Below are 24,173 nucleotides of genomic sequence, written 5' to 3'. Positions count from 1 at the left end.
CGAGAGGAGACCCTGTTGGCCACTTCATTAAAGTGTTACATAATGTGGTCTGCTTAAAAGAACATGGCCTTAAAAATGCCGTGCAGCTCGTGTCCCCATGCTGAAGCAACTTTCTTTAAACAGCCTAAATCTATGTTCAGAAAAATTAGCTTCAGAGTTACTTGATTGCCAACATGTACCAGTTGATAGTACATGTGGGCTTGTAAAATCCTGACTATGACCGTGCTGTGCAATAGTCTCCCCACACATATCCTAAGTGTTACTGTCAATCTATGAAGTCTAGGTTGGGTCAGCTCTGAATAAATATCAGAAATGTTGACAGGATTACAGATGAGTACAAAGGATTGGACTGTGGTGTTTTACTCAAAGAGAGATCTGTCATCTGAACTATTCAAAGTTTAAACCATGTAATCTAAATTTAATCGTTTTTCATTTGTAATCTGTGCCATTTGGGTAATTTATAATTGATTATTTCATATTACATGTAAACCGTTTTAATGTGGGTCACGTGATGAGATTAGCCTGAAGACTTGAAGGTGATGTTTCCCACCACCTGACCTTGGGCCGAGTTTTCTCTGTGGATTCGTCAGTACTTGTTCAGTTCAGACACTGAATTTAGACTCAAATTTCTTCTTGGTTTGAATGCTTTAAACCAGGGGCAGAAAGATCAATGTGCTCAAAGACGCACCAAATATTTTATTCTCATTGTGCGACTGAAGTCAGGGTCTGTGGAGTTTGCATAGAACTGCTACATATTCTATCCATGTGCGTCTCAGTGAGGCACAGTTAAGTCAAAGTAGCCACATTTACACTGGAAGTTGGAACAAGTATTGTTTACAGAGTTTCGTGGAGTACCCGAACAGTAAGACGCAAGTCTTCCAAGTCGCTGATTGGCCACCTGATGATACTGAGTTTTATTTTGAAACTGTCGACCGGAAAAGCTGTTTGGCTCTTCCGCCCTGACGCTCTCAGCTGTACGTGACATATTAAAGAGGCTGGAGCATCGCTAGGCTCCGGCTGTGTTCAACGCAGAGCCGAAGAAGAGCAACGACGCGTCGGGTCACACTCCGGGAGCACAGAGATGGCCAAGCCGCTGACAGACCAAGACAGGAGGAAGCAGATCTCGGTGCGGGGCCTGGCCGGGGTGGAGAACGTTGCGGACCTAAAAACTAACTTCAACCGGCACCTCCATTTCACCCTGGTCAAGGATCGGAATGTGGCCACCAAACGGGACTACTACTTCGCCTTGGCAAACACGGTCCGAGATCACCTGGTGGGCCGCTGGATCCGAACGCAGCAGCATTACTACGAGAAGGACCCCAAAGTAAGCAACCGGGTGCACCGCAGTCGAGCACAGCTGATCGGAGGCCTGGGGGAAGGGAGGGGGATGCGGGTTCGTGATGCGGATGTCAGCAGTGATGGCTGCGGCTTGTAACAGCGTTGCTCTTCGTATCCATTTATAGTCACGTTCGCTCTGACCGTGAGTCGTGTGTGTGTGTGTGTGTGTGTGTGTCCCGGCAGCTCCGCTCTTATGAGATGTTACGCAACGTCATCCGCAGTTGTCTCACCTTCGCCTGACCTCTGCTGTACCTCGCTCACTCATGTGCGTCCACACGGGCGGGCTTGGGGCCAACCAGTCATAGCTCACGTAAACGCATGTCCTCCATCCATCCCTCCACCCCCTCTCCTCTCACCAAAGCGCAAAATGACCTAAAGGCCTTGAGCAGGCAGCGAGAACTGAGCCCTCAGAGCTGCTGCATAGCCCCTTTTGCATTAGTACCCACTCTGATCAGCTCGCCACTGTTTTATTACCTACTGGGCTGGGGTTCCTTGAGGAGGGGGCTGCCCTCACGGGCTCACAGCTCTGACAACTGCGTCACTAAGACTGCATACCAATGCCACGGCCCGAGACCCCGCTGTGCTCCAGCCTGGCTGTTCAGACGGCTATGTCTTGTCCTCCTCCAGCTTATTAACCGGTGTTGTGCCAAAAAGTGATTTCCGGTATTTGCCAAAAACTGATTGCTCGTATTTAAACTGCTATAAGTAACTTGTTGGCCTATAATATGTGAAACATATGTCAAATGCATCCCTCACGGATGACACAAAGTCATATTGAGCCACAAACAACATTCGTGTAACAAGGTAGAAGCCGCAATCAGTTTTTGGCAGCGACTTTTATAGAACCTTTATTTATGCAGTTAAAAAAATCTCATTAACATTAAAAATGTCTTTTGTAAGAGTAAGACAGCAGAAATGGCAGCAAATATTACAATAGTTCTGTAAAAATATTTTAAGTGGGGATAAAGGACCGGATTGGTTATGTGAGTACAATAACACAGAGTTATAAAGATACTTGAAAAAACAGATAATCTTTTAATTCTATATATAACCCCTTTGTAAACGCTGTTCACCGAAGTCTATTTACCAACATACGTAAAGATATTACACATAAAAAATACACAGAAACATTGGAAATCACTTTTTGGCACAACACCGGCTTTCAGGGAGGCCTTCATAGTCAAAAGATGCTGATCTGCTGTGCATAAAAGTATGAAGTGATTCTTTTCAAAGCATGTAAAATGTTAGATGATGATGATTCGTTGAATTTTCAGCAAAGAAGTTCTGGTTCTCTGGAACTGGAGGTTCAGGGTGAGCATTGCATTCAGCTGCTGCACTCTGGTGACTTTTCCTGTGACCGTGTGGCGTGGTGCACTTGGAACAGCTGTCACATTTCTATACACTGAGTCAATGTGCTGCTGACTCTCAGGACTCTTAAAGTGGTGCTCAGTTAGACGTCAGACATGGAGGTCAGTGTTAGACGATACATATGCTGTGACAAAGAACGAAGGAGCCATGCCAGTGTGACCTACCCTGCTGACCTCTGCATGTCTCTGTCACTTCGGTCTACACATGCTTCTCATGCTGGAGCCGTATCAGAATGTCAGAAGCTTTGTTCTCTGTACCAGACTTGTAATGCTGCTTCTCTGAAGTGAAACGGTGTCATTGCCTGCAGTTGCTCTGCTGCTGTCTTGTCCTAGAGATCACGTGGCCGGGCCATGGGGCGCATACTGTGTGCTTTATTGTCAATAACCTGACTCTGTTTCAGAGTTTCATCCAGTCATATTTGTGTTGTTGCCTTTGGAAATATTTTTGCATACAGATGTAAAAGTGCAATAACTGAAAGGAAATTCAAACTACCAGCAGCTCAGGATCAGGTGGAAGTGGAATAAAAAGCCATTTTGCTCTGTTTTCTTGCAGCGCGTCTACTACCTCTCCTTGGAGTTTTACATGGGCCGTACTCTGCAGAACACCATGGTGAACCTGGCCTTGGAGAATGCCTGCGATGAAGCCACATACCAGGTGAGGCTAATACAGCACGCTTCCAACAGAAACAAAATCAAATCAACCCACACTGATGCAGAGAGGCTTCCACATCCTCAAGCAATGGCTGAATAAAGTGAGAGGGATGACCAGAGATATTATAGATTTGTAATTAGTTTTTACTTTTATTTTGACTTCCTGTTTTTAATTCAGTTTAGTTTCAGTGAGTTCATGAATGAATCTTTAGTGTTAATGAATTTTTTTATTAATTTAAATTTGAAGAAAAAAAAATTGAAGATGTCGTTTTACAAGATCCCGCAAAAGTTTTTAAGTCCATGCACTTCCAGGTCAGTCTGAGACCTTGGAAACAACCATAGCAATGATTCACAGATTTTTAGTTAGAGCTTGGCCCAAACTATGAAGACATTAAATGAGTGCTTGGCAGTAGACACGGTTTTTATATAAGTGACAGCCATCTGAAGAAAGTTCTTAGTTTAAGGGGTTACAGTCATCACAAGGTGTAAACTGACCTTTGGCTGAATTCAGTTGTGAGCAGCTCTGGACAGCTTCAAGTAATGATGGAAGTGCGATAATGGCAGGAGAATAAAGTCTTTCTCAGGATCTTGCAGAAGTAGATCTCTCTCTCTCTCTCTGGAGCACACACTGATGCTTTACTGTCAATAACACTCTGCCAGACAGTGAAGCTCTAATGTTCATTGCCATTAACGTGGGAGGAGTGATTAACAGCTCTGTCCTGCAGCACTCACAGCTGATCCACACCGTTACTGTGTGTGTGCTCATGTTCTTTAGCTGGGTTTGGACATGGAGGAGCTGCAGGACATTGAAGAAGATGCTGGCCTAGGCAATGGAGGCCTTGGACGCCTGGCTGGTGAGCTCCTGATTGGCTGCTGACAAATGGTGATGTGAAGCACAGCCGTGTCTAACAGCGCTCCCGTTTCCACAGCTTGTTTCCTGGACTCCATGGCCTCTCTGGGTCTGGCAGCTTATGGATATGGCATCCGGTATGAGTTCGGCATTTTCAACCAGAAAATTGTCAGCGGCTGGCAGGTATGTCCACCCGGTGCTGTGTATGCACTTAAAGCACCTTTGCACTACAGTCATACTGAATAAGATTAGCCAGACAAAAGCGCCCTCTGTGATGGTAGCAGAGGGTGTTGCATGATGGACCTGTCACAGTTTGTTTACAAATTGTTTACACAAGATATGGGTGATGCTGATTAAAAGGAGCATTAATAGGATTATTAGAAGGATTATTCAGAGCACAGAACCTGGCAAAGTGAGAGAATTTGATGGACCATCTGTTCACTCTGTAGTCTTAGTGGAAATGGAGTTATAGTCAGAGTACCGTCTTGAAACTCCAGTGTTTGTTGTGTTTGGACAGGACGGTCTGCTGATGTAGTTTTTGTCATATAAGCAGCATATAAGTGCTCAAATATGAGACTTTTAAGGACTTTTTTACATATTTTAACTAGTTTTAAACAGGAAGATGCCATCTGGTATTTCCACAGGTGGAAGAAGCCGATGACTGGCTGCGTTATGGGAATCCCTGGGAGAAGGCTCGGCCCGAGTACATGCGCCCTGTCCACTTCTATGGCCGCGTGGAGCACACAGCTGATGGAGTGAAGTGGGTTGACACGCAGGTTGGTACCAGGTCGTTACTGTATACTCTTAATAGAAAGTACTGAGACTGTCACATTTTCTTTGACACCTCTAATTGTGCATGCTACTACTACTGTTATTATTGGGTAACAAAGACTACAGTTTAACAAGGATACGGGGTAAAGACAAACCCCTCAACTTGCTGTAATTATCTAATAGACACATTTTTTGTTTTTTGGTTATAGTAGTTTAAAAAATTGAGTTAAACAGTGGCTGGATCAGGTTAAATGCACTGGGACTGTATGCATTAGTAACATTTGCATGCTGCAGGTCAGTCCTGTGTCTCTAGTGTCTGTCTGTAGTCTCTCTCAGGGGTCGAGGGGGAGGGAGAGCAGATCCTCTGTTAATCGTAAGGTTGGTGCTTCAGTCAGCATGCCAAAGATCCTTGGGCAAGATACTAACCCCAAGTTTCTCTCCGATGTATCCATCACAGTGTGAAGTAGCACTTTTGTAGAAACACATAGAAAAAAAGTGCTGGTTTGAATGAGGTGAGTAATAAAGTACCTGGAGTGCTCGGGTAGAGTAGAAACATGCTACATAAGAACCAGTGCAGGTGCCATTTAGTTGCACAGCTGATATACAGTTGAAAGGTTGGTAATGTTGTGTGAAACAGGACTTTTTCCCTGCCACCCTCAGACACTGTGCAAACGAGCTGGCCCCAGTGTTTTCTGGCATTTTCAACTCCTCACTGCAGGCATGTCATGTGCCTGCCTGCTTCAAGTCCTCTACCATAATCCCTGTCCCCAAGAAACCTAGGATCACTGGACTAAATGACTACAGACCCGTGGCTCTGACATCTGTGGTCATGAAGTCATTTGAGCGCCTGGTTCTCTCCCATCTCAAGACCCTCACGGCCCCCCTCCTGGACCCCTGCAGTTTGCATATAGAGCCAACAGGTCTGTAGACGACGCCATCAACATGGCCCTACACTTCATCCTGCAGCATCTGGACTCCCCAGGAACCTACGCCAGGATCCTGTTTGTGGACTTCAGCTCTGCCTTCAACACCATCCTTCCAGACCATCTCCGAGGCAAGCTTTCCCAGATGAATGTGCCTGATCCCATCTGCCGGTGGATCACTGACTTCCTGACGGACAGGAAGCAGCATGTGAGGCTGGGAAAGAATGTCTCGGACTCCCGGACCATCAGCACTGGCTCCCCTCAGGGCTGTGTTCTTTCTCCTCTGCTCTTCTCCCTGTACACCAACTGCTGCACCTCCACCCACCAGTCTGTCAAGCTAATCAAGTTCGCAGATGACACCACCGTCATTGGGCTCATCTCGGACGGGGACGAGTCTGCCTACAGGAGGGAGGTTGAACGTCTGGTGACCTGGTGCAGCCACAACAACCTGGTGCTGAATGCCCAGAAGACAGTGGAGATTATTGTGGACTTCAGGAAGCACACAGCCCCACTCCCCCCCATCATCCTGACTGACACCCCCATCACCTCTGTGGACTCATTCCGCTTCCTGGGTACCACCATCACCCAGGACCTGAAGTGGGAGCCCACCATCACCTCCGTCATCAAGAAAGCCCAGCAGAGGATGTACTTCCTGAGGCAGCTGAAGAAATTCAACCTGCCAACACGGACGATGATGCAGTTCTACACTGCAATCATCGAGTCCATCCTCACCTCCTCCATCACTGTGTGGTACGCTGGAGCCACTATCAGGGACAAACAGAGACTGCAGCGTGTTGTGCGCTCTGCTGAGAAGGTGATTGGCTGCAAACTCCCATCTCTGCAGGACCTGTACACCTCCAGGACACTGCGGCGTGCAGCCCGGATCTCAGCTGACCCTTCTCACCCTGGACACAGTCTGTTTGACCTGCTCCCCTCAGGCAGGAGGCTCCGGTCCATTCGCACCAGAACCTCTCGCCATAAGAACAGTTTCTTCCCCTCTGCTGTTGGACACATGAACAATAACCATATGACTGTCCCCACCACTAACACATGACCCTACGCTGTGTCACTGCATCATTCCATGTTTGGCACTGATCACCACCTGCACTCATGTATATATCTTTCTACGTAGCACTCTTAATTCTTATTCTCATGTATATATCTCATGTATATCCCATGCACATATCCTTCTTTCTACATAGCACTTTAATTCTTATTGTTTGCACTGAAGCACCGCAGCAATTTCCTAATGTTGTAAACCTCAACATCTGGCAATAAACCCCATTCTGATTCTGATTCTGATTCTGATTCTGATTTGTATTGTAAGATGAAGACCTTATGATAATACAGAGAGAACGGCAACAGTCAGAAAACTCGCTGTGAGCAAGCTCTTGGTGACGATGAGAAGGAAAAACATATTTTTAAAGTAAGAACCCTGCGGCTGAACCAGGCTCAGTGAGGGGCTCCAGTCTGCCCAGTGATTTGGGGAAAGTGGGACAAAGATGCACCGTAATCTTCAGATGTGGTTACACTCATGGCAGTAGAAGAATGCAGGGTGGAGAGAGTCCTGTCACTTGTTCTCTGCATCAGAGAAGGTTGAATGCAAACAACAGTAACAGATATGAATGCTTTCTGGTAGCTTCCAGCTCAGTATCTGTGCCTCGGGAATATGTGAAGGATTAGAGAGTTCAGCTCTTCATGTCTCCCCGATGAACACCTCAGTTTGCCTGAAGATGTCTGAACCCAGGAACCTTGCACTGTGGTCTTCCCTCACATTCCCTGTAATGATACCTGGGACGGATGGTTTGTATTTGCCCTGCAGCCCCATCTCAGTCTAGCTGGCTTGTCCTGTGGTCTGTGACATCATCCCTGACAGTAAATCAGCAGACTGTAGTTTAAACACTGAGAAATGATGAAGTGTGTGTGTTCCAGGTGGTTCTGGCTCTTCCCTATGACACTCCAGTCCCCGGCTACAGAAACAACATAGTTAATACGATGAGGCTGTGGTCTGCAAAGGCGCCCTGTGACTTTAACCTGAAAGACTGTGAGTACTGCCCTCTGCTCACATCACTCTGTGAAAAGTAGAACCAGCAGACATGGACTGCTCTTCTTGCTGTTGTCCCACAGTTAATGTTGGAGGCTACATTCAAGCTGTGCTCGATAGAAACCTCGCTGAGAACATCTCCAGAGTGCTCTACCCCAACGACAATGTGAGTGGATTTACAGCTGCACTTCTTATTTATTTGAACTTTTGCTTCGTTCACATGAACTAGTGGATGGTGCTGTGCGTGACATTGAGAGTATTTCCTCATCTGCTTTCACACACGTATGAACTTCAGCGACATCCCATTCTTAATCCCTAAAGTTTAATATGATGTCAGCCCACCCTCTGCCGCTATAACAGCTCCAACTCTTCTAGCTTTCCTCAAGGTTCAGGAGTGTGTTTATCCCTGTGCCAGGTGACATTTTTCCTTATCTGTCCAGTGTTTTAAAAGTTAAGATTGACCCAACTCCTGCAATGATTGCATTTGGGACTTGGAAATAAGCACAGGGTCTGCAAAGGGCACAAAAACGTCTCTTAGTGCACAGGTTCCCAAAGTGTGGGGCCCACCTCTTGGGGGGGGGCGATAAGCCATTGCAAGGGGGAGGGGCACGGTATGAAAGGAAAAGAAAAAAAAAAGGAACGCTTGGACGCTGCTAGCATAATTGACAGGTTTTTGACGGGGCTCCCACACAAACGCAAAGCAGGAGATGAAGCATCGCTGAATATGTTTCCAAACCAACTTCATTCTAAGCCAAAGACTAGAAAATATTGTGAAGCATATCTTCCCTTTGGTTTCACCTCCACAAGTGCCGAGGTAGGTCTCCCCTGCAGAATTGGTTTTCCCTGCGTCAGGAGCAGCGCTGGGATCTCCAAAACACAGACAAACAGGATCCCACATTCTTGATTTTTAGTTCACAAACACTTGTTGTAATGACCAACTACTCCTGACATTTTGGAGATGTTAGCTCTTTATACAGTAAAGTTACAGTGAGATACAAATAATAGCAGGCCGATCCTGCCACGATTTGTTCCCTCAATTCAAATCACGGACTAACCTGATGATTTCCTCCTCCTGAGCTGCTCTCTTTTTCTGTGCTTCTTCCATAATAATGTCAGCGGGTGTACCGGCAGCAGATTGATTGTAAGCATTGAACTCTGGTGTAACAGCTCTTCATACTCTCCTTCAGTTCTTTGAAGGGAAGGAGCTGCGTCTGAAGCAGGAATACTTTGTCGTAGCTGCAACTCTTCAGGACATCATCCGTCGATTCAAAGCCTCAAAGTTTGGCTCCACAGAGTTTGTGCGGTTAGATCTTTCCACACTGCCAGACAAGGTGAGCTTGCTGTCATTCTGTGTTATTTGCTTCTCTTTTGTTTTTTACTTTCTCTTATTGATTTCTCCTAAAACTGATGATCATGAGTTTTCTGTTTTCTCTCCATGTGCAGGTGGCCATCCAGCTGAATGACACCCACCCTGCTCTGGCCATTCCTGAACTGATGAGGCTGCTGGTGGACATTGAGAAAGTGCCCTGGGAGAAGGTATCACATCGCAAACTCTTAACTTTTCCATCCAGTGTGCATCTGTAGTGAGTCTGTGGGACCCTAATGATGTATTTAAGACTTCAAACTGAGCTGGAGACCATAAAGTCACTGGGAAGACGTTTAGTGAGCTCTGCAAATAAGAAGTAGGTGCATTAGGAGTCGCTACCTGCCATTAAAACAGATGCAGTTTTCAGACTCTGGCTACGCTGATCAGCCCATATTTTATAGACGTTCTAGGATTCTTCGACCGGGATTCAGTCTCATTGTTTGTTTGTGTCCTTAGCGCTAACCTCAAACCAAGTCACTGATCAGCTAAAAAAGTGCTTTCACATTGGTTCACATTTTCTTTAGCACAGTTTCTTAAATGCTAACCTAGCTGCCTGTGGCTCTGGCCTCTGTGTCTAGGCCTGGGACATTGTGATCCGAACCTGTGCCTACACCAACCACACCGTGCTGCCTGAGGCACTGGAGCGCTGGCCCGTGGACCTCTTCCAAAACCTGCTGCCTCGACACCTCGACATCATTTACGAGATCAACAGGAGGCACCTGGAGGTATGAGGGGAGGATGTAATATTGGAGCTTTTCAGGCAATAAGGTGCCTGAAAAGCTTTGTGAGCAGAGAAAATGTGGTTTGTTCTTGAAGAATGAAACATTTTTTTTATACGCACAGCAGTGAGTAATCTCAGAGTGTTTATCTTCACTCCTCCAGCGCATCTCGAAGCTTTACCCAGGGGACACTGACCGCATATGTAGAATGTCCCTTATTGAGGAAGGAGATGTGAAGAAAATCAACATGGCTCATCTTTGTATTGTGGGCTCTCACGCAGTCAACGGAGTGGCCCGTATCCACTCAGATATCATCAAAAACACTGTGTAAGGAAACCTGTAGGAATCCAGCTGCATAACATGTTACAAAGATGTTTGGAAGTTTCTCTGACTGGTGTTCCACGTTCAGGTTCAAGGATTTTTACGAGGTTGACCCTCAGAAGTTTCAGAACAAGACCAACGGTATCACCCCCAGGCGCTGGCTGGTCATGTGCAACCCCGGTCTGGCTGAGGTCATCGCTGAGGTGGGTTAGTTATTTGTGAACGTTGTAAGTCTTTGTAGAGATCTTGCCTAACTCACCTGCTTAACCTCCAGAAAATTGGAGAGGATTACATCCGTGACCTGGACCAGCTGAAGAAGCTTCTGGACTTTGTGAATGATGACGCTTTCATCCGGGACGTAGCCAAAATCAAACAAGTGAGAGCTTAAAATGCCAAAAGTAGAATGCACTCTGTTTGCGTGCTTCTTTTTACACCCTCTGTCTGAACTTTCAGGAGAACAAGATGAAGTTTGCAGCGCATCTTGAAGCGCACTACAAGGTGAAGATCAACCCCAGCTCCATGTTTGATGTGCAGGTGAAGAGGATCCACGAGTATAAAAGGCAGCTACTCAACTGCCTGCATATCATCACACTGTACAACCGTGGGTGCTGCTGAGCTTTAACTCTCAATCCAGACTTGTCTTCTGTTTAACAAACAAACAAACAAACAAACAAACAAACAGTCTTTCTCTCTGATCAGGCATTAAGAACGAGCCCAACAAGCAGTGGACACCCAGAACGATCATGATTGGAGGAAAGGTGAGCAGCAATATTCCTAAAAGTTTAATGTGGTCAGAAGAAAGCCTGTCATGGAAGCAGTTTATTCCCACACCCACTGCACTTCACACTACATCAAATCCAGCCTTATCTAGTATGTGTCTGGGCCACTTTGACACAGTCAGTCATAAACATGGCTGTCCATCTGTCTGCACATGGATGTTGTTGCATCAGAGAAGCTGCTTGTAGACACCTGTCTCACCAAGCAGGACCTATCTTCTTCTTCTACCTCATTCGGTAGTTTTATTCACCTGTAGTTTATAGACTGCTGTGACAGGACAGGCTATGAAACTGTGATGATTTAGAAGCACCTCTGGAGGAAAATTGAGCATGATTGAGTTGAGCTGCACGTCTTGGACGAGTTGAAGCTAGCTGTTAGCCACTACGAATTTAACACCTCCTTTTGAACTTTGAGGGTGTGGTGAGCCTCTTGGTTTCCCAGCATGTGCCTTCTGCGTTTCTAGGCTGCTCCAGGATACCACACTGCCAAGATGATCATCAAGCTGATCACGTCCATCGGAGATATCGTTAATAATGACCCCGTGGTGGGAGATCGCCTTAAAGTCATCTTCCTGGAGAACTACCGCGTCACACTGGCTGAGAAGAGTAATAAGTTTTTGACTGTGTCTTACTGTAAATAAGTGATGTATAATATCACTTATTTACACTACAGCTGGATAAACCTGATCTTTTATGTTGGGTCATTCTCTGTTGGGACAGTAGCACATAAAGCTGACTCCACTGTATTCCGTGTGTCTCCTCTGTGCAGTCATCCCTGCGGCTGACCTGTCTGAGCAGATTTCCACAGCAGGTACTGAGGCCTCGGGCACAGGGAACATGAAGTTCATGCTGAATGGCGCCCTCACCATTGGCACCATGGATGGTGCCAACGTGGAAATGGCAGAGGAGGCTGGAGAGGAGAATCTGTTCATCTTTGGTATGAGGGTGCACGATGTGGAGGCTCTGGACAAGAAGGGGTGAGTTTTAAAATGGTCTTGGTTCAGAGGTGTGTGTGTGTGTGTCTGTCTGTATATATGGAGATGTAGATATACATCCACATCCACAACATCAGGGATAAGTGAGATGCTTGGCTACAACAACCAAAAGGAGACTAGAGGCCAAGATCTAGGTAGCATAGAGGGATGTTAGCCAACTTCAGTTGCAGAAAGGTCACTAAGAAGTACAGCAAAGTGTCCATACCTGAGGCCTTGGAAACAGCTGCTAAAGATTCACAGCCTTGGCCAGCCGCTTGAAGAAGTATACCCGAGAAACAATATGAGAACAGCACCACCGAGGCTGGGGGCTTTTTTTCATAGGCGAGCGGAGCAATACTGGAAGAGCATATGGGAGAAAGATGCAATGCTCAGCAGCCAGTGGATCTAAGAGCAAGTAGTTACTTTATTGCTTAGTTACTTTTTTTTTTAATAATGATACACAACCTGAGTATAAGGCAACAGACCTTTCAGCCCAGTTCTATTTTTTCTGCATAATCCATCATAAAACTGTAATCAAATGGAAAAGTCTCCTTTTTTAAAACTTGTTTTATTAGTTTTAATCTTTTAACTTTATGCATCAAGCAAAAATTAAATTATCTGCAACATTCTCTGACTGGAAGAAATTTGTTTAACATTTAAACCTATTTTCTGCACATTCCAGCTCTGACTGAAACTCTTCAAATAAGCCTCTGCAGATGAGGAAAGGCTTAGCTCTTTAAATTATTGTCACCTGTTTAGCAGGAGTGGGGCGGGTGGAGGTTTGTCCACAGCTGGTCATGTCAGTGGGGGATCCGGGGGTTTCTCTGTGAATGTCACATTCCCGTGGCAGCGTGTTCGCTGCTCGCTCAGAGTTGAAGTTAAATTTTTCGCTGTAGAAAGAAGTTTTCTTCCCACACAGCGTGAACAGCAGACGCTGATGTTTTTGTCACTTTTCACAGAATCAAACTCAAAGTAATGTGATTACTTCCACGCTTTAATCGTTGCATGGTCGTGCTCTCTCTGCACTCCATATTATCCATTGTTGATCTGCACACGTCTGTTGCTGCCACGGACGTCTTACGCTCAAACATGTGGAGGGTGAAGGTAACAGTGGTCTCAGTGGTAATCGGAGCACTCAATGCGCTGACTTCGAAGTTAGGCGAGTGGCTCCAGCAGATCCCGGGAATAACATCGGAGATCTCTGTCCAGAAGAGCGCAGTCCTGGGAACAGCTAAGATACTGTGCAGGAGCCTCGAGCTCCCAGGCCTCTGCTCAACTAGTTAGCTAAAGTAACTTAACCATGTAACGGCAGCTGAACAGTATCATCACATAATAATAAAACTGAAAAGTATTTTCCACCTGGGATGTTGTGCTTTTTAAAGCCCTGCTTTACCACCATGGAAACCACAGGAGTAACTTCCATCCACCGTCTGCTCTGTCCTGTGGAGCACAGCTAGCATCTCTGTGTTTTTCTCCGTCCTCAGCTACGACGCCGTGTCCTACTATAACCGTGTCCCCGAGCTGAAGCAGGCAGTGGACCAGATAGCAGGAGGCTTCTTCAGCCCCAGCCAGCCTGGCCTCTTCAAAGACCTCGTGAACATGCTGATGCACCATGACAGGTGAGCGCACGGTGGTCCCTAAACTCACGAGTCAGTACTTTGCATTCCAACTCACACTGTAGGCTCCAGTGATGTCGTGTCATTGCCGAGCAAACATGTGACTGACTTTCCCAGGCGTTAGACACGAGCTGAAGAGTGAACAATGCAGCTCACTGTTGAAACATTTTTATGTCCTGCAGGTTCAAGGTGTTTGCTGACTACGAAGACTACATAAGATGTCAGGAGAGAGTCAGCGCGCTCTACAAGGTATGCTCTGCTGCTAGTGAGGTCATGTACACAAGTATTGTCCAATAAATGGCACCTGGCCTGTGACGCCCTCTCTATGTTAACAGAACCCTAAAGAGTGGACCAAGATGGTGATTCACAACATTGCTGGCTGTGGAAAATTCTCCAGTGACCGCACCATTTCTGAGTATGCCCGGGAAATCTGGGGAATGGAGCCCAGTCTGGAGAAGATCGCTGCTCCAGATGCCCCTCGCTAAACCAAACTACCTTCGTCCGTAGCTCAGCACGTGGTACGGCAGCCAGAGACAAACCCTGTAGCTTCTCACTGTGCACTGTGGCATTATTTCTTTACAGTAACGATCCCTGTACAACCTCAACCACTTCCAGTTCACCCTGTGCTAACTGGAGCTGAAATGGTCCACTGTGGATGTGTGACAAATTAAAGGAAAAAGCAGAACCTGCGACTCCCCCACTGAGGGCTGTGGAAGTATTTTACCTCCATGGGTTTGATCCACTTTTCTCTTTTTAAGGGGAAAGATTGTTGATCCTGAAAAGAGAGGGAATGATTTTTAGAAGTATGGTCTGCCATTAGTTCATTTCCAGAGAGTGGGAATCAGTGCCAAGGATTAAGGCTGTTGACGTCCCCTTAATAAATTATTTCATCACTTGTTTTTCCTTTAACTTGTTACATGTCTTTATTTTTCTTTCTTCACCAGTAGCATCTGTATCACTTGTACAAGTACTACTAGGCACTGAGCTGTTATATGTAAAGTGTAAACTGTAGGACGCATAACAAGTACTGTTCATTTTATTATTTTTACTAGTAGTACTTGTACTCCACTAACCGCAGATTATGAGAAAACTGGGAATGTGTTTGGTCACTACAGGATAATTGAGGCCTGTCTTTAACAAGAGCTAGACTACATTCCCTCCTTCCAAAAGCCAGCATAACTGCAGATAAGCCCGAGTCCTGTCACTGTTCCTGACCAGTCACGTCTTCCATGGAAGAGTGTAGCCTCCCAGCAGTACTGTAACTAAAAAGCATGTACCCGTGTTTCAGCACATGACTATTTCACGTTCACTGTCCAGCTGCTTGTCCAGTGTTGTACGATGTTAGCTGAATGTATTCATTTGTGTGTTTATTATAGTTGAAGTTTGGTAGCTGTGACATCCTGTCAGCATGTGTTGTCTTTGTGCTGTAGTCTGTTAGACATTGATGGTGCCTACTCTTTGCATACCTCTCTGGAACATGTGTGTACTCTCAGCTGTATTTGTGTGTAACATAGAAGAGTGATATTAAAAAAGCATTTATCATCAACTTTTTGACTCCTGGAGTTAATGTGTAATTCTGTTTGAAGAACGATTGGAGCAAAAATGAGGAGAAAGGAAAACGATGCATTCAAGGAAAATGTTCCAACATCTGTGAAGGGACCAGCATTTAAAAGTGAAAACACACACACGCACACTTTATCCTTTCATGCAATTCACACAATTTTCTGACTAAATCAACGACCAACTCCAATACTCTATTAGTTTATTTTGGTTTTCTCTTTTTCATTCCAAAGTGAGGAAGTTTGTCTTTTACAGCACGGTCAGCTTTTCCCTATTTTCTGAAATTCTGATATTTTTTTTCTTCCTATTTTTCATTAGCACTAACCTTTAAAGTCAGTTTCTAAAACTGACTCAACAGCAGTTGGACTGCCGATTAAACTTAGGACGTCACTTTAGTCTCGTGACTTGCTTAGATAAGATAAGATAACCTTTATTAGTCCCACACGTGGGAAATTTGTTTTGTCACAGCAGGAAGTGGACAGTGCAAAAGTTATGAGGCAAAAATTAGGATACAATAAGAATAAATACAGTACACAACTGTACAGAATAGAATAAATAAAATACTATATACAGTAGAATAAAATAAAATAAATATACAATAAGATAAAAATAGAATACAAATACACAATTAGCTGCAGTTTTGCTGATTTTTTTTTTATTTTTTTATTTTTTATTCTCCAGTCTTTCTCCTGAAATAGTCCACCCATACCTCCTCCAAGATAGTTCAGAGTTTACTACTCTCTACAAATTTTTTTTTTTTTTTTTTTTTTTTTTTTCGCCTGTCCCATTTGGTTCTTTAGCCATCAGAATTGTTGTCTGAAGACCAACAAGGATACCCAATGGATTTACTTTGCCAAATGGATCATCGTGGCATTGCCGTATTGGTCCATTTGGTCGATCTTTGTTTTTATTATTTATTATATTTTATTTTCAGATGTTACAGACGGGACAGACATGAGTGAGAGATAGGAAAGGGAGAAAGAAAGAGGAAGGAAAGGAAAAACAGAAGGGGAGAGGGACAGTGAGAAAGGGGGGGAGAAAAAAAATAAAAATCTCCTGGATCACCTGTTGAGAGAAGAATAGAAAACAAGCAAAAAAAGACAAAAAAAAACAAAAAACAAAGCAACATACTAAACACAACACCATCGCATTAATCTAGCTAAGTGTAAACAGCAGTAAATACTAAATATTCAATGTTGTTGTGCAGCACGCAGGACAGATGTGCTTCGAAGTAGCAGCCAAGAAAGGTGTAATTTGGGTCTACGAGCAGTGAACACCCGTGTGCATACCTGTGTGGATCAGCATGCTTGTATTCCAAAGGTTTCTCCATGTAACGATCTGCTAGGGAGTGTGGGGGGGCCACAGCCCCGTCCTCCAGGGTGTGAAGCAGGTATGGAGGAGATCGAAACTCCAGACATCCAGAGGCCCCCAGAACACAAGAGACCAAGGAAGACCAACAGAGGGGCAGCCGCGCCACTGTCCCAGAAAGAGCTGAGGAGAGTCCCAGATGAGGGCTCACTCAGCAGCCGCGGAGCAGAAGCCAGGGGGAGTTGCAGTGACGCGCCCGTGAGCTCCGCCGGCAGCCAGCTGTGCCTGAGTGACCGAGCCCCAGGCCGAGAGGCCGGGGGCACCCCACCTCCGAAGTGGCCCGAGCGAGCCCCAGGCTCCAGGCCCCGATAAGCGGCCGCCAAGGAGTGAGCCGGTGTGTACCTGGACGCCCACCCCCAGACACAAAGAACCACCAACGCACCGACACCTGAGGGAGTCCGCCACCGGCAGGGGAAGTGGTGGTGGGTGGAGATAGGCCTCCAAACCTTGGAGGGCCTGAGGTGTCCCCAGAGAGGTGGCGTCTGATACCCAACCTGACATATAGACACAGACATACAGGCACACACAGACACAAACATCCATTCCCACCCTCATGCTCTCATATGCACTCACTCCACACTCAACCAACGTGGAGACAGACATAAAGAGACGCTGTACACACGATCACACTCCCCAAGCGTACTCTACAAACCGGGTCTAGGTACCCTTGCCCCTGGAGGGGGGAACTGCACCCAGACCCAGGTGGTGTTACCCTTTTCCCTGCGGTGGGGAGAGGCAGACCACCCCGACTCCGTAGCAGCAGGGAGGCCCCACACTCCAGACCGCAGTCGGACGGCCAACTCCACCTAGCCCTCCCGCTCCAGCAGGCCGCAGAGAATGGGGGTGGGAGAAGACTCCAAACCTCCCTCCACCCGCTCATTGTAGTGTTGATGCATGTGTGTTCTAAGGTGCAATTAAAACCCAGGAGGGCATGGAGCTACCTGCCAAGGAGCAGCAGGTAAGCGCATAGTCCCTCCTGCTAGCCCTCAATGTCTAAGTGTATTTAAAATTGAGAGGTGGGCAACGACGCCTCTCTACAAATTTCCAACAAACAGGAAGTGGGAAGCTGTATGTGTGTTTTAACAAATTCTTAATATACACCACAAAAACAGTAAATGTACTTATTCTAGCATATTCTTATGTTATTATACTTACTGTATATTGTGGACTTCAGGAAGCACACAGCCCCACTCCCCCCCATCATCCTGACTGACACCCCCATCACCTCTGTGGACTCATTCCGCTTCCTGGGTACCACCATCACCCAGGACCTGAAGTGGGAGCCCACCATCACCTCCGTCATCAAGAAAGCCCAGCAGAGGATGTACTTCCTGAGGCAGCTGAAGAAATTCAACCTGCCAACACGGACGATGATGCAATTCTACACTGCAATCATCGAGTCCATCCTCACCTCCTCCATCACCGTGTGGTACGCTGGAGCCACTATCAGGGACAAACAGAGACTGCAGCGTGTTGTGCGCTCTGCTGAGAAGGTGATTGGCTGCAGACTCCCATCTCTGCAGGACCTGTACACCTCCAGGACACTGCGGCGTGCAGCCCGGATCTCAGCTGACCCTTCTCACCCTGGACACAGTCTGTTTGACCTGCTCCCCTCAGGCAGGAGGCTCCGGTCCATTCGCACCAGAACCTCTCGCCATAAGAACAGTTTCTTCCCCTCTGCTGTTGGACACATGAACAATAACCGTATGACTGTTCCCACCACTAACACATGACCCTACGCTGTGTTCACTGCATCATTCCATGTTTGGCACTGATCACCACCTGCACTCATGTATATATCTATCTACTTAGCACTTTTAATTCTATTTTTATTTTCATGTCTATTTAAGCGTTATATGACAGTATGTTTGCACTAATCACCGCAGCAATTTCCTAATGTTGTAAACCTGCTCAAAATTTGGCAATAAAATCCTTTCTGATTCTGATTCTGATTCTTATACATGCTGATTTATTATGTGGTGGGCTTACACTGGACCTTAAATCTCTTCCTGCTGACCCTCCCACATCTCCGTGGCTGACAGTTGTCAATCACGGCCTGCCTCCTCCTTCCCTCACAGCTATTATATTAAAGGCTCATTCCCCGTGTGATCCCTATTTACTCCACCTGATCCTCAGTCTCACACACACTGAGATGGATGGCAACACTTACGGTAAGACACCAACATCTCTCTGTTCTGTGTTTTATCAGAATGAATGATTTTTACTTTGAATCTTTTTATTGTCTGTCAACATGTCTAATACATTATGTTAGACATGGCTGATATTATAACACAAAACTTTATTCGCCTTTGCATTTATAAGCAGCATAGAACCAATAGCATATTAGAAAAAAGTGTATTTGTTCATAATTTGTTTACTCTCAAACTAAGAAGATCATTCGGACTGACAGCAAAGTGGAACAGTCCCCCATCATACAAACACAAACCAGCGTCTCTCACTGTGCATCCTGTAGCTGACTCGCATCACTTTTGGCTGACGATCTAATAATTTAGTTCATGCTGATTAATGTGATGACAATGTCTGGGAGGTTTTAAACAGCTAATACAGTGCTGTGCAAAAGACTTGAGTCCCCCCTCCATGTGTTGCTAGAAAAATGGGGATATCGATGCAGTGATTTATTGAATAGTTCTCCAGAGCTCTTCTTTGGATGTTTCTGTTCTCTGTCAGGATTATCCCACACTGTTTTAATAGTAATAATAATAATAGTAATAATATAATGTTGAGCTCTGGGGAGGCCGGTCCATGAACGATGGTGCTCCACTGTGTTCTCTCTGCAGCTCTGCTTTCACTGCACTGATGGTGTTTTCATAATGATACTTTTCTGAATTCATCATTTCATCAATTTTGACAAAAACCTCCAACACCACTGTCTGAAAACCAACAACAAAACATGACAGAGCCTTGTTGCATTTTAAAGATGACTGCAGGCATACATACGTATTGATGGTGATTTAAATCAATGTTCACAGTTGGCTTCATTCCCCCATCAAACCGGCTGCCACTGATTTTCAGTCCAATTTCTGTGAAATTAGGTGAACTTCATCAGTATGCGAGACAGCCGTCCTTCTGGCTCCAGAACAGCAGATGGGTCAGATGAAGGTCCTGGGTCAGGTGCTATTTCTTAAGGACACGAGTTTCAGACATTGTTCATTTGCTGTCCTTTCTTTTTAGGCCACCTACTTCGGGGCTCTACTTTAATTTGTCTGACATGCTGCACAACATGCTGAGATAAACCAAGTTACCAAGAAAAGAAAGAAAATGATATTTTCATCAGGTTGCTGGTAACAAAGTGCCTGAAAATACTATTTAAAATTTCTTGTGGCAAACAAAAAAGTTCATCTGAAAATGGTGAGGTTCAGGTTTATTGTGTATTTTTGTGTCTTTTCCTTACAATTTAAAGTGGCTTCAGGTGACTGTTGTTTTGATCTGGTGCTATATAAATCAAATCAAATTTAATTTAATAAAATAAGGGAGAAAAAAAAGAAGAAAAAAAAAGAGCATCACCTAAAAGAAAGTCTGGGTCCTTAGAAATAAAAAAGAGAGGGATGGCTCAAGACTTTTGCACATAACTAACTTATATTCTAATTGTGTAGCTCATACATACATAAACGTGTCATCATAATAAACTTAATCTCTGTAGATTAGCTTTATTACACCATGTATGAAATAACTGAATCAAAAGTTGTGAAATATTTAATGATAGGTCGTCTTTAATGTGTTGTAAAGAGTAAACATAACTTTTGTTCCAGAGTTTGATGTCCTAGAGGTCCCCCCCCTCACCCCAACCAGTAAGGAGGTCTTCACTCAGGCTGTGAAAGCCAGCTTTGCAGGCTTCACTCAGGAGAGAATCAGCTGTCACTTTCCACAGGGTACAGTGGGAGTGGGAGCTTTGATTAGTTGTCACGTGTTGCCGACTCTATTATTAATGCATGTGCATGTATATTTAGATCCTAGGTTGTGGTCGAAGTGGGAGGTGAACCACTGGCTGGACTGGTGCCAGGCTGAGTTTGGGCTCTGCTGCCTGGGCTCAGACCTCAGAGGTCTGGATGGCAGCGAGCTGTGTGGTCTTGACCAAGAGGCTTTCCTGGGCCTGCTGTCTGACTCCACTGCAGGAGAAATCCTGTGGGAGCACCTGGAGACCATGAGGAGAGGTGATAGCACTTTTATTGAAAAGCACAGAGTTAGCTTTCTAGCCACATTGTTTTCTATCATTGCACAAGAATGGTGAAGAATTCAAAACTCTGAAATTTTAAATGGTCAGTTCTCTTTGCACAGTCCTTTCTCTCAGCAGGTCATTATATGGCATTTCAGACAGTGTTGAATAGATGTGCTGAGCCACATACTACCACCTGTATATGTTTGGACTATGAAAAAAAATAGAACTGCTTCAAACTTGATACTATTACTATCATCAGTGAAAAAAAAATATTGATATATGGAACAGAGTGAACTGTATGCATAGTTCATTCACAGATGCATTCATACTGATTGTGAATAAAGCCCATTGTCACTGAGAGAATGTGACTGCTCTTCTTCATTAGCCATCTGCACGCACCACCCAACTCTAAGCTTGAGACTTTTGTTGTTTTGTTGTCGTGTTTCCTTCAGAAAATTACTCAGAGATTGAGGGATGCTCAGACAGAGATAATTACCACATTCAGTACCATCCCAGTGAGAGCTCAGACCTCCACGATCTGGAACCAATGAGTGTGCAGCATGGAGGCCACTATCCAGCCTATTCACGTGACAGCAACAACATTAGCTCTGCAGCCCCGCTGCAGGAAATACGAGGGAATGGAGGTGAGACAGATCACATGATAATGAGTCATCAGTTGAATAAAAAGCATTACAGTCAGAATTGCTCCACAAAGGGAAAAAGACCCAATATGGACAAAAGTAAGTGAGCCACATACAGTTTTAGAGCTGATGTTAATGCCAGAGGAGCTTACTGAGTGAGCAGAGCATTTATGTGGGCTGGCAGGTGCTGTGGCTCGTAACACATCCACTTTGCAGTTAGAGGACTTACAGCTGACGTGGAATATAATAATCGTTTCATGGTCGATGGGTCTTGGAGCCAGGGTTGTGAGTTTTTGAGGATCACTTGTGTTTTAGCATTGCTCTTTAGGAAAATGGTTGCTATTTCCCTTTATACTTTCATTATCTTCCAGCAGTGTGTTTGGATCTTTAGTTATGTTCTTGTTGAGCCCACGTGTCTCTGTTATGTAATATTTCCCTTCTTGTGTGCCCAGTTGTGTGTGGACATCTCTGTGTCTTGTCTCCGTGGTTTTCTGGTTTCCCCATTACTTGTGTCGTGTTTGTATGTCTTTGTCCTGGACTCAGTCTTATTTTATTTGTTACTTATCTCCTGTGCACTGTCTTTAGTTTTGCTTCCTTTGCCTTGTTTCCCAGTGAGTTTCAGGTGTGTTCCTTGGTGTTTCCATCTCCCTGTGTACATATGGTCTGAGTCTCCCTCTGTTCTTTTCCGTGTCCTCCCTGCAGCTGTGTGTTCTGTGTTTCATCCTTGTGGAAGGAGGCTCTGGACTGTGCTCCGACTAAAGCTCTCTTCTTCAGTTAGTTAATTTTAGTTACTTTATTACATCAGCTCATTTTTGGAAGACTGTAGACTAATCTACAGTTTGATATGACCACTCAGTTGAGCTGGCAGACATCACTTGATTCTGTTTCCAATGTGTGTCCAGGGACAGGCTCAGAAGTGGAGAGTGTTCTTGGGGATGAGTCTGCCGCTGTGGGCACTCAATCATGGGCTGCTCCGCACCATGACGTCCAGCCAGTAATGGAAGAGAGCATGTCTGAAAATGCCTTCATGTTACCTCAGCAACAGAGGAACTTCAGGGAATGTGCAGGCAGCAAAACTGATCTGGAGACAGCTGTAATACCAGTAGCAGTTCTTGCTGGCTACACTGGTGAGTAGAGTGGCTGAAGGAGGTAAACGATAAGGTGTAGCCATGAGGTAAGCATACTCATTTGTTCTGTTATGTCTCAATAGGCAGTGGGCCCATTCAGCTCTGGCAGTTTCTGCTGGAGCTTCTGACAGACCGCAGCTGTCAGTCGTGCATAAGCTGGACAGGAAATGGCTGGGAGTTCAAACTGACGGATCCTGACGAGGTCATTAATGCTGAGTTCACAACATATCAGGATATATACCTGCATGAGTAGAGCATGAAGGGCCACATTTCAATTAGGGTATTTTTCACTTTGTAATGGCATATTTGTAACCTCCACATGTTCCACTCTGCAATGAAAGCACCAAAGAACCTTCTTCTATGAGCTGACATTGCTAACTACTGCTTCAATATTGGTCATTTAGAAATCATCATGTTGCTGTTATAAAAAGGAAACACGAGGCTTATTCTGCTGGTGTTTACATGTGGATTATTTCTTCAGGTGGCACTGCTGTGGGGTCGCAGGAAGAACAAACCTAAGATGAATTATGAGAAGCTGAGCCGTGGTTTGCGCTACTACTATGACAAGAACATTATTCGCAAAACCGCTGGCAAGCGCTACGTCTATCGCTTCGTATGCAACCTGCAAGGCCTTCTTGGATATGAGCCTGGGGAGCTGCATGCCACACTGGATATCAGCAGTAAGAGTCTATAGTGAGGCAAGAAAAAGGAACAGTACTTGTTAAGCGTCTTATAGTTTTCACTTTACATGACACAGCTCAGCGCATATGCTTGTTTGACGACATGGAAGTGGTGTACCACTTTATCTCTGTCACTGTCAAATAATAGAAATCAATTCATGTCAGTTCATTTTAAAAGTTATTTATTCCTCTGTGAATAGTTAAGGCACATGGACTCGTTTAGCAATCCTTTGTATATTTAACTTATACTATAAACATCAATTAAAAGAAATAAAATCAATGAAACCGTAAATGAATTACAGCTGATTTCTATCTGCTTCATCTCAGAGAAACATTCTCATTCATTCCTCTTCTTTTGCTTATCCAGTTCAGGGTCAGCGACGGGCGGCAGTCAATTCCAGCTGCCATAGGTTGAGAGGAAGGACAGAGCCAGGACAGGTCATCAGGCAGGGCTAACACAGAGTGCTATATTGCAACAACAGTTGCCTCAAGGTGCTTTATATTGGTAAATGGATGGGTTCTTATATGACATCTTTCTATCATACTCCATACAACAAACCTTAACCATTCAGACAAGCACGTTTCTCGACACCTAAGTGCTTTCTAGCTAACATTCAAATCTAGTGGACACCTCGGAAAGCAACTTGGGGTTTACTTAGAAATCGAATGCAATTTGACCCTCAAAGGGACTTTTTTGTTAGGGAGGATTTATTTGTTGTTGAGTTCAGTGTTAAAATAAGTTCTTTAAAAAGCCAAAATATGCCAGATTGAATATGAAGGGGACATGAGCAGAGAGCACAAACATGCTGAGGGATCGGCTCTGTTAGTTCAGTGAGAGAGTCACAAACTCATGTGTAACCTTATGTCTGCATTTTTAATTTGTTAAATACAAACACAATGATAG

The 24,173-nt window shown here is 45.0% G+C and overlaps 2 protein-coding genes across 2 annotated transcripts; both read left to right on the top strand.

The window, feature by feature from the left end:
- Positions 1-937: 937 nt before the first annotated feature.
- LOC102293291 (glycogen phosphorylase, muscle form) lies at positions 938-15,262 on the top strand. Its single transcript, XM_005951268.2, has 20 exons — positions 938-1,324; positions 3,259-3,360; positions 4,132-4,210; positions 4,286-4,389; positions 4,851-4,982; positions 7,833-7,944; positions 8,028-8,110; positions 9,132-9,275; positions 9,388-9,480; positions 9,889-10,035; positions 10,193-10,356; positions 10,439-10,553; positions 10,625-10,726; positions 10,804-10,951; positions 11,050-11,108; positions 11,591-11,732; positions 11,896-12,103; positions 13,585-13,719; positions 13,899-13,965; positions 14,052-15,262. Exons 1-20 carry the CDS (start codon positions 1,082-1,084, stop codon positions 14,199-14,201), a joined length of 2,529 nt encoding a protein of 842 aa, XP_005951330.1. The 5' UTR covers positions 938-1,081; the 3' UTR covers positions 14,202-15,262.
- A 3,534-nt stretch (positions 15,263-18,796) lies between these two features.
- On the top strand, positions 18,797-23,550 carry LOC102293958 (protein C-ets-1). The gene is made up of 8 exons (XM_042216183.1): positions 18,797-18,815; positions 20,415-20,534; positions 20,613-20,816; positions 21,274-21,561; positions 21,664-21,747; positions 22,365-22,589; positions 22,673-22,791; positions 23,071-23,550. Exons 1-8 carry the CDS (start codon positions 18,797-18,799, stop codon positions 23,281-23,283), a joined length of 1,272 nt encoding a protein of 423 aa, XP_042072117.1. The 3' UTR covers positions 23,284-23,550.
- Positions 23,551-24,173: the final 623 nt, after the last annotated feature.

This window comes from Haplochromis burtoni, unplaced genomic scaffold, assembly GCF_018398535.1.
Source record: "Haplochromis burtoni strain Fernald_Lab_line unplaced genomic scaffold, NCSU_Asbu1 Contig_953, whole genome shotgun sequence".
In the NCBI taxonomy this organism is placed as follows: Eukaryota; Metazoa; Chordata; class Actinopteri; order Cichliformes; family Cichlidae; genus Haplochromis; species Haplochromis burtoni.
This window is presented reverse-complemented; position numbering and strand designations above follow the sequence as displayed.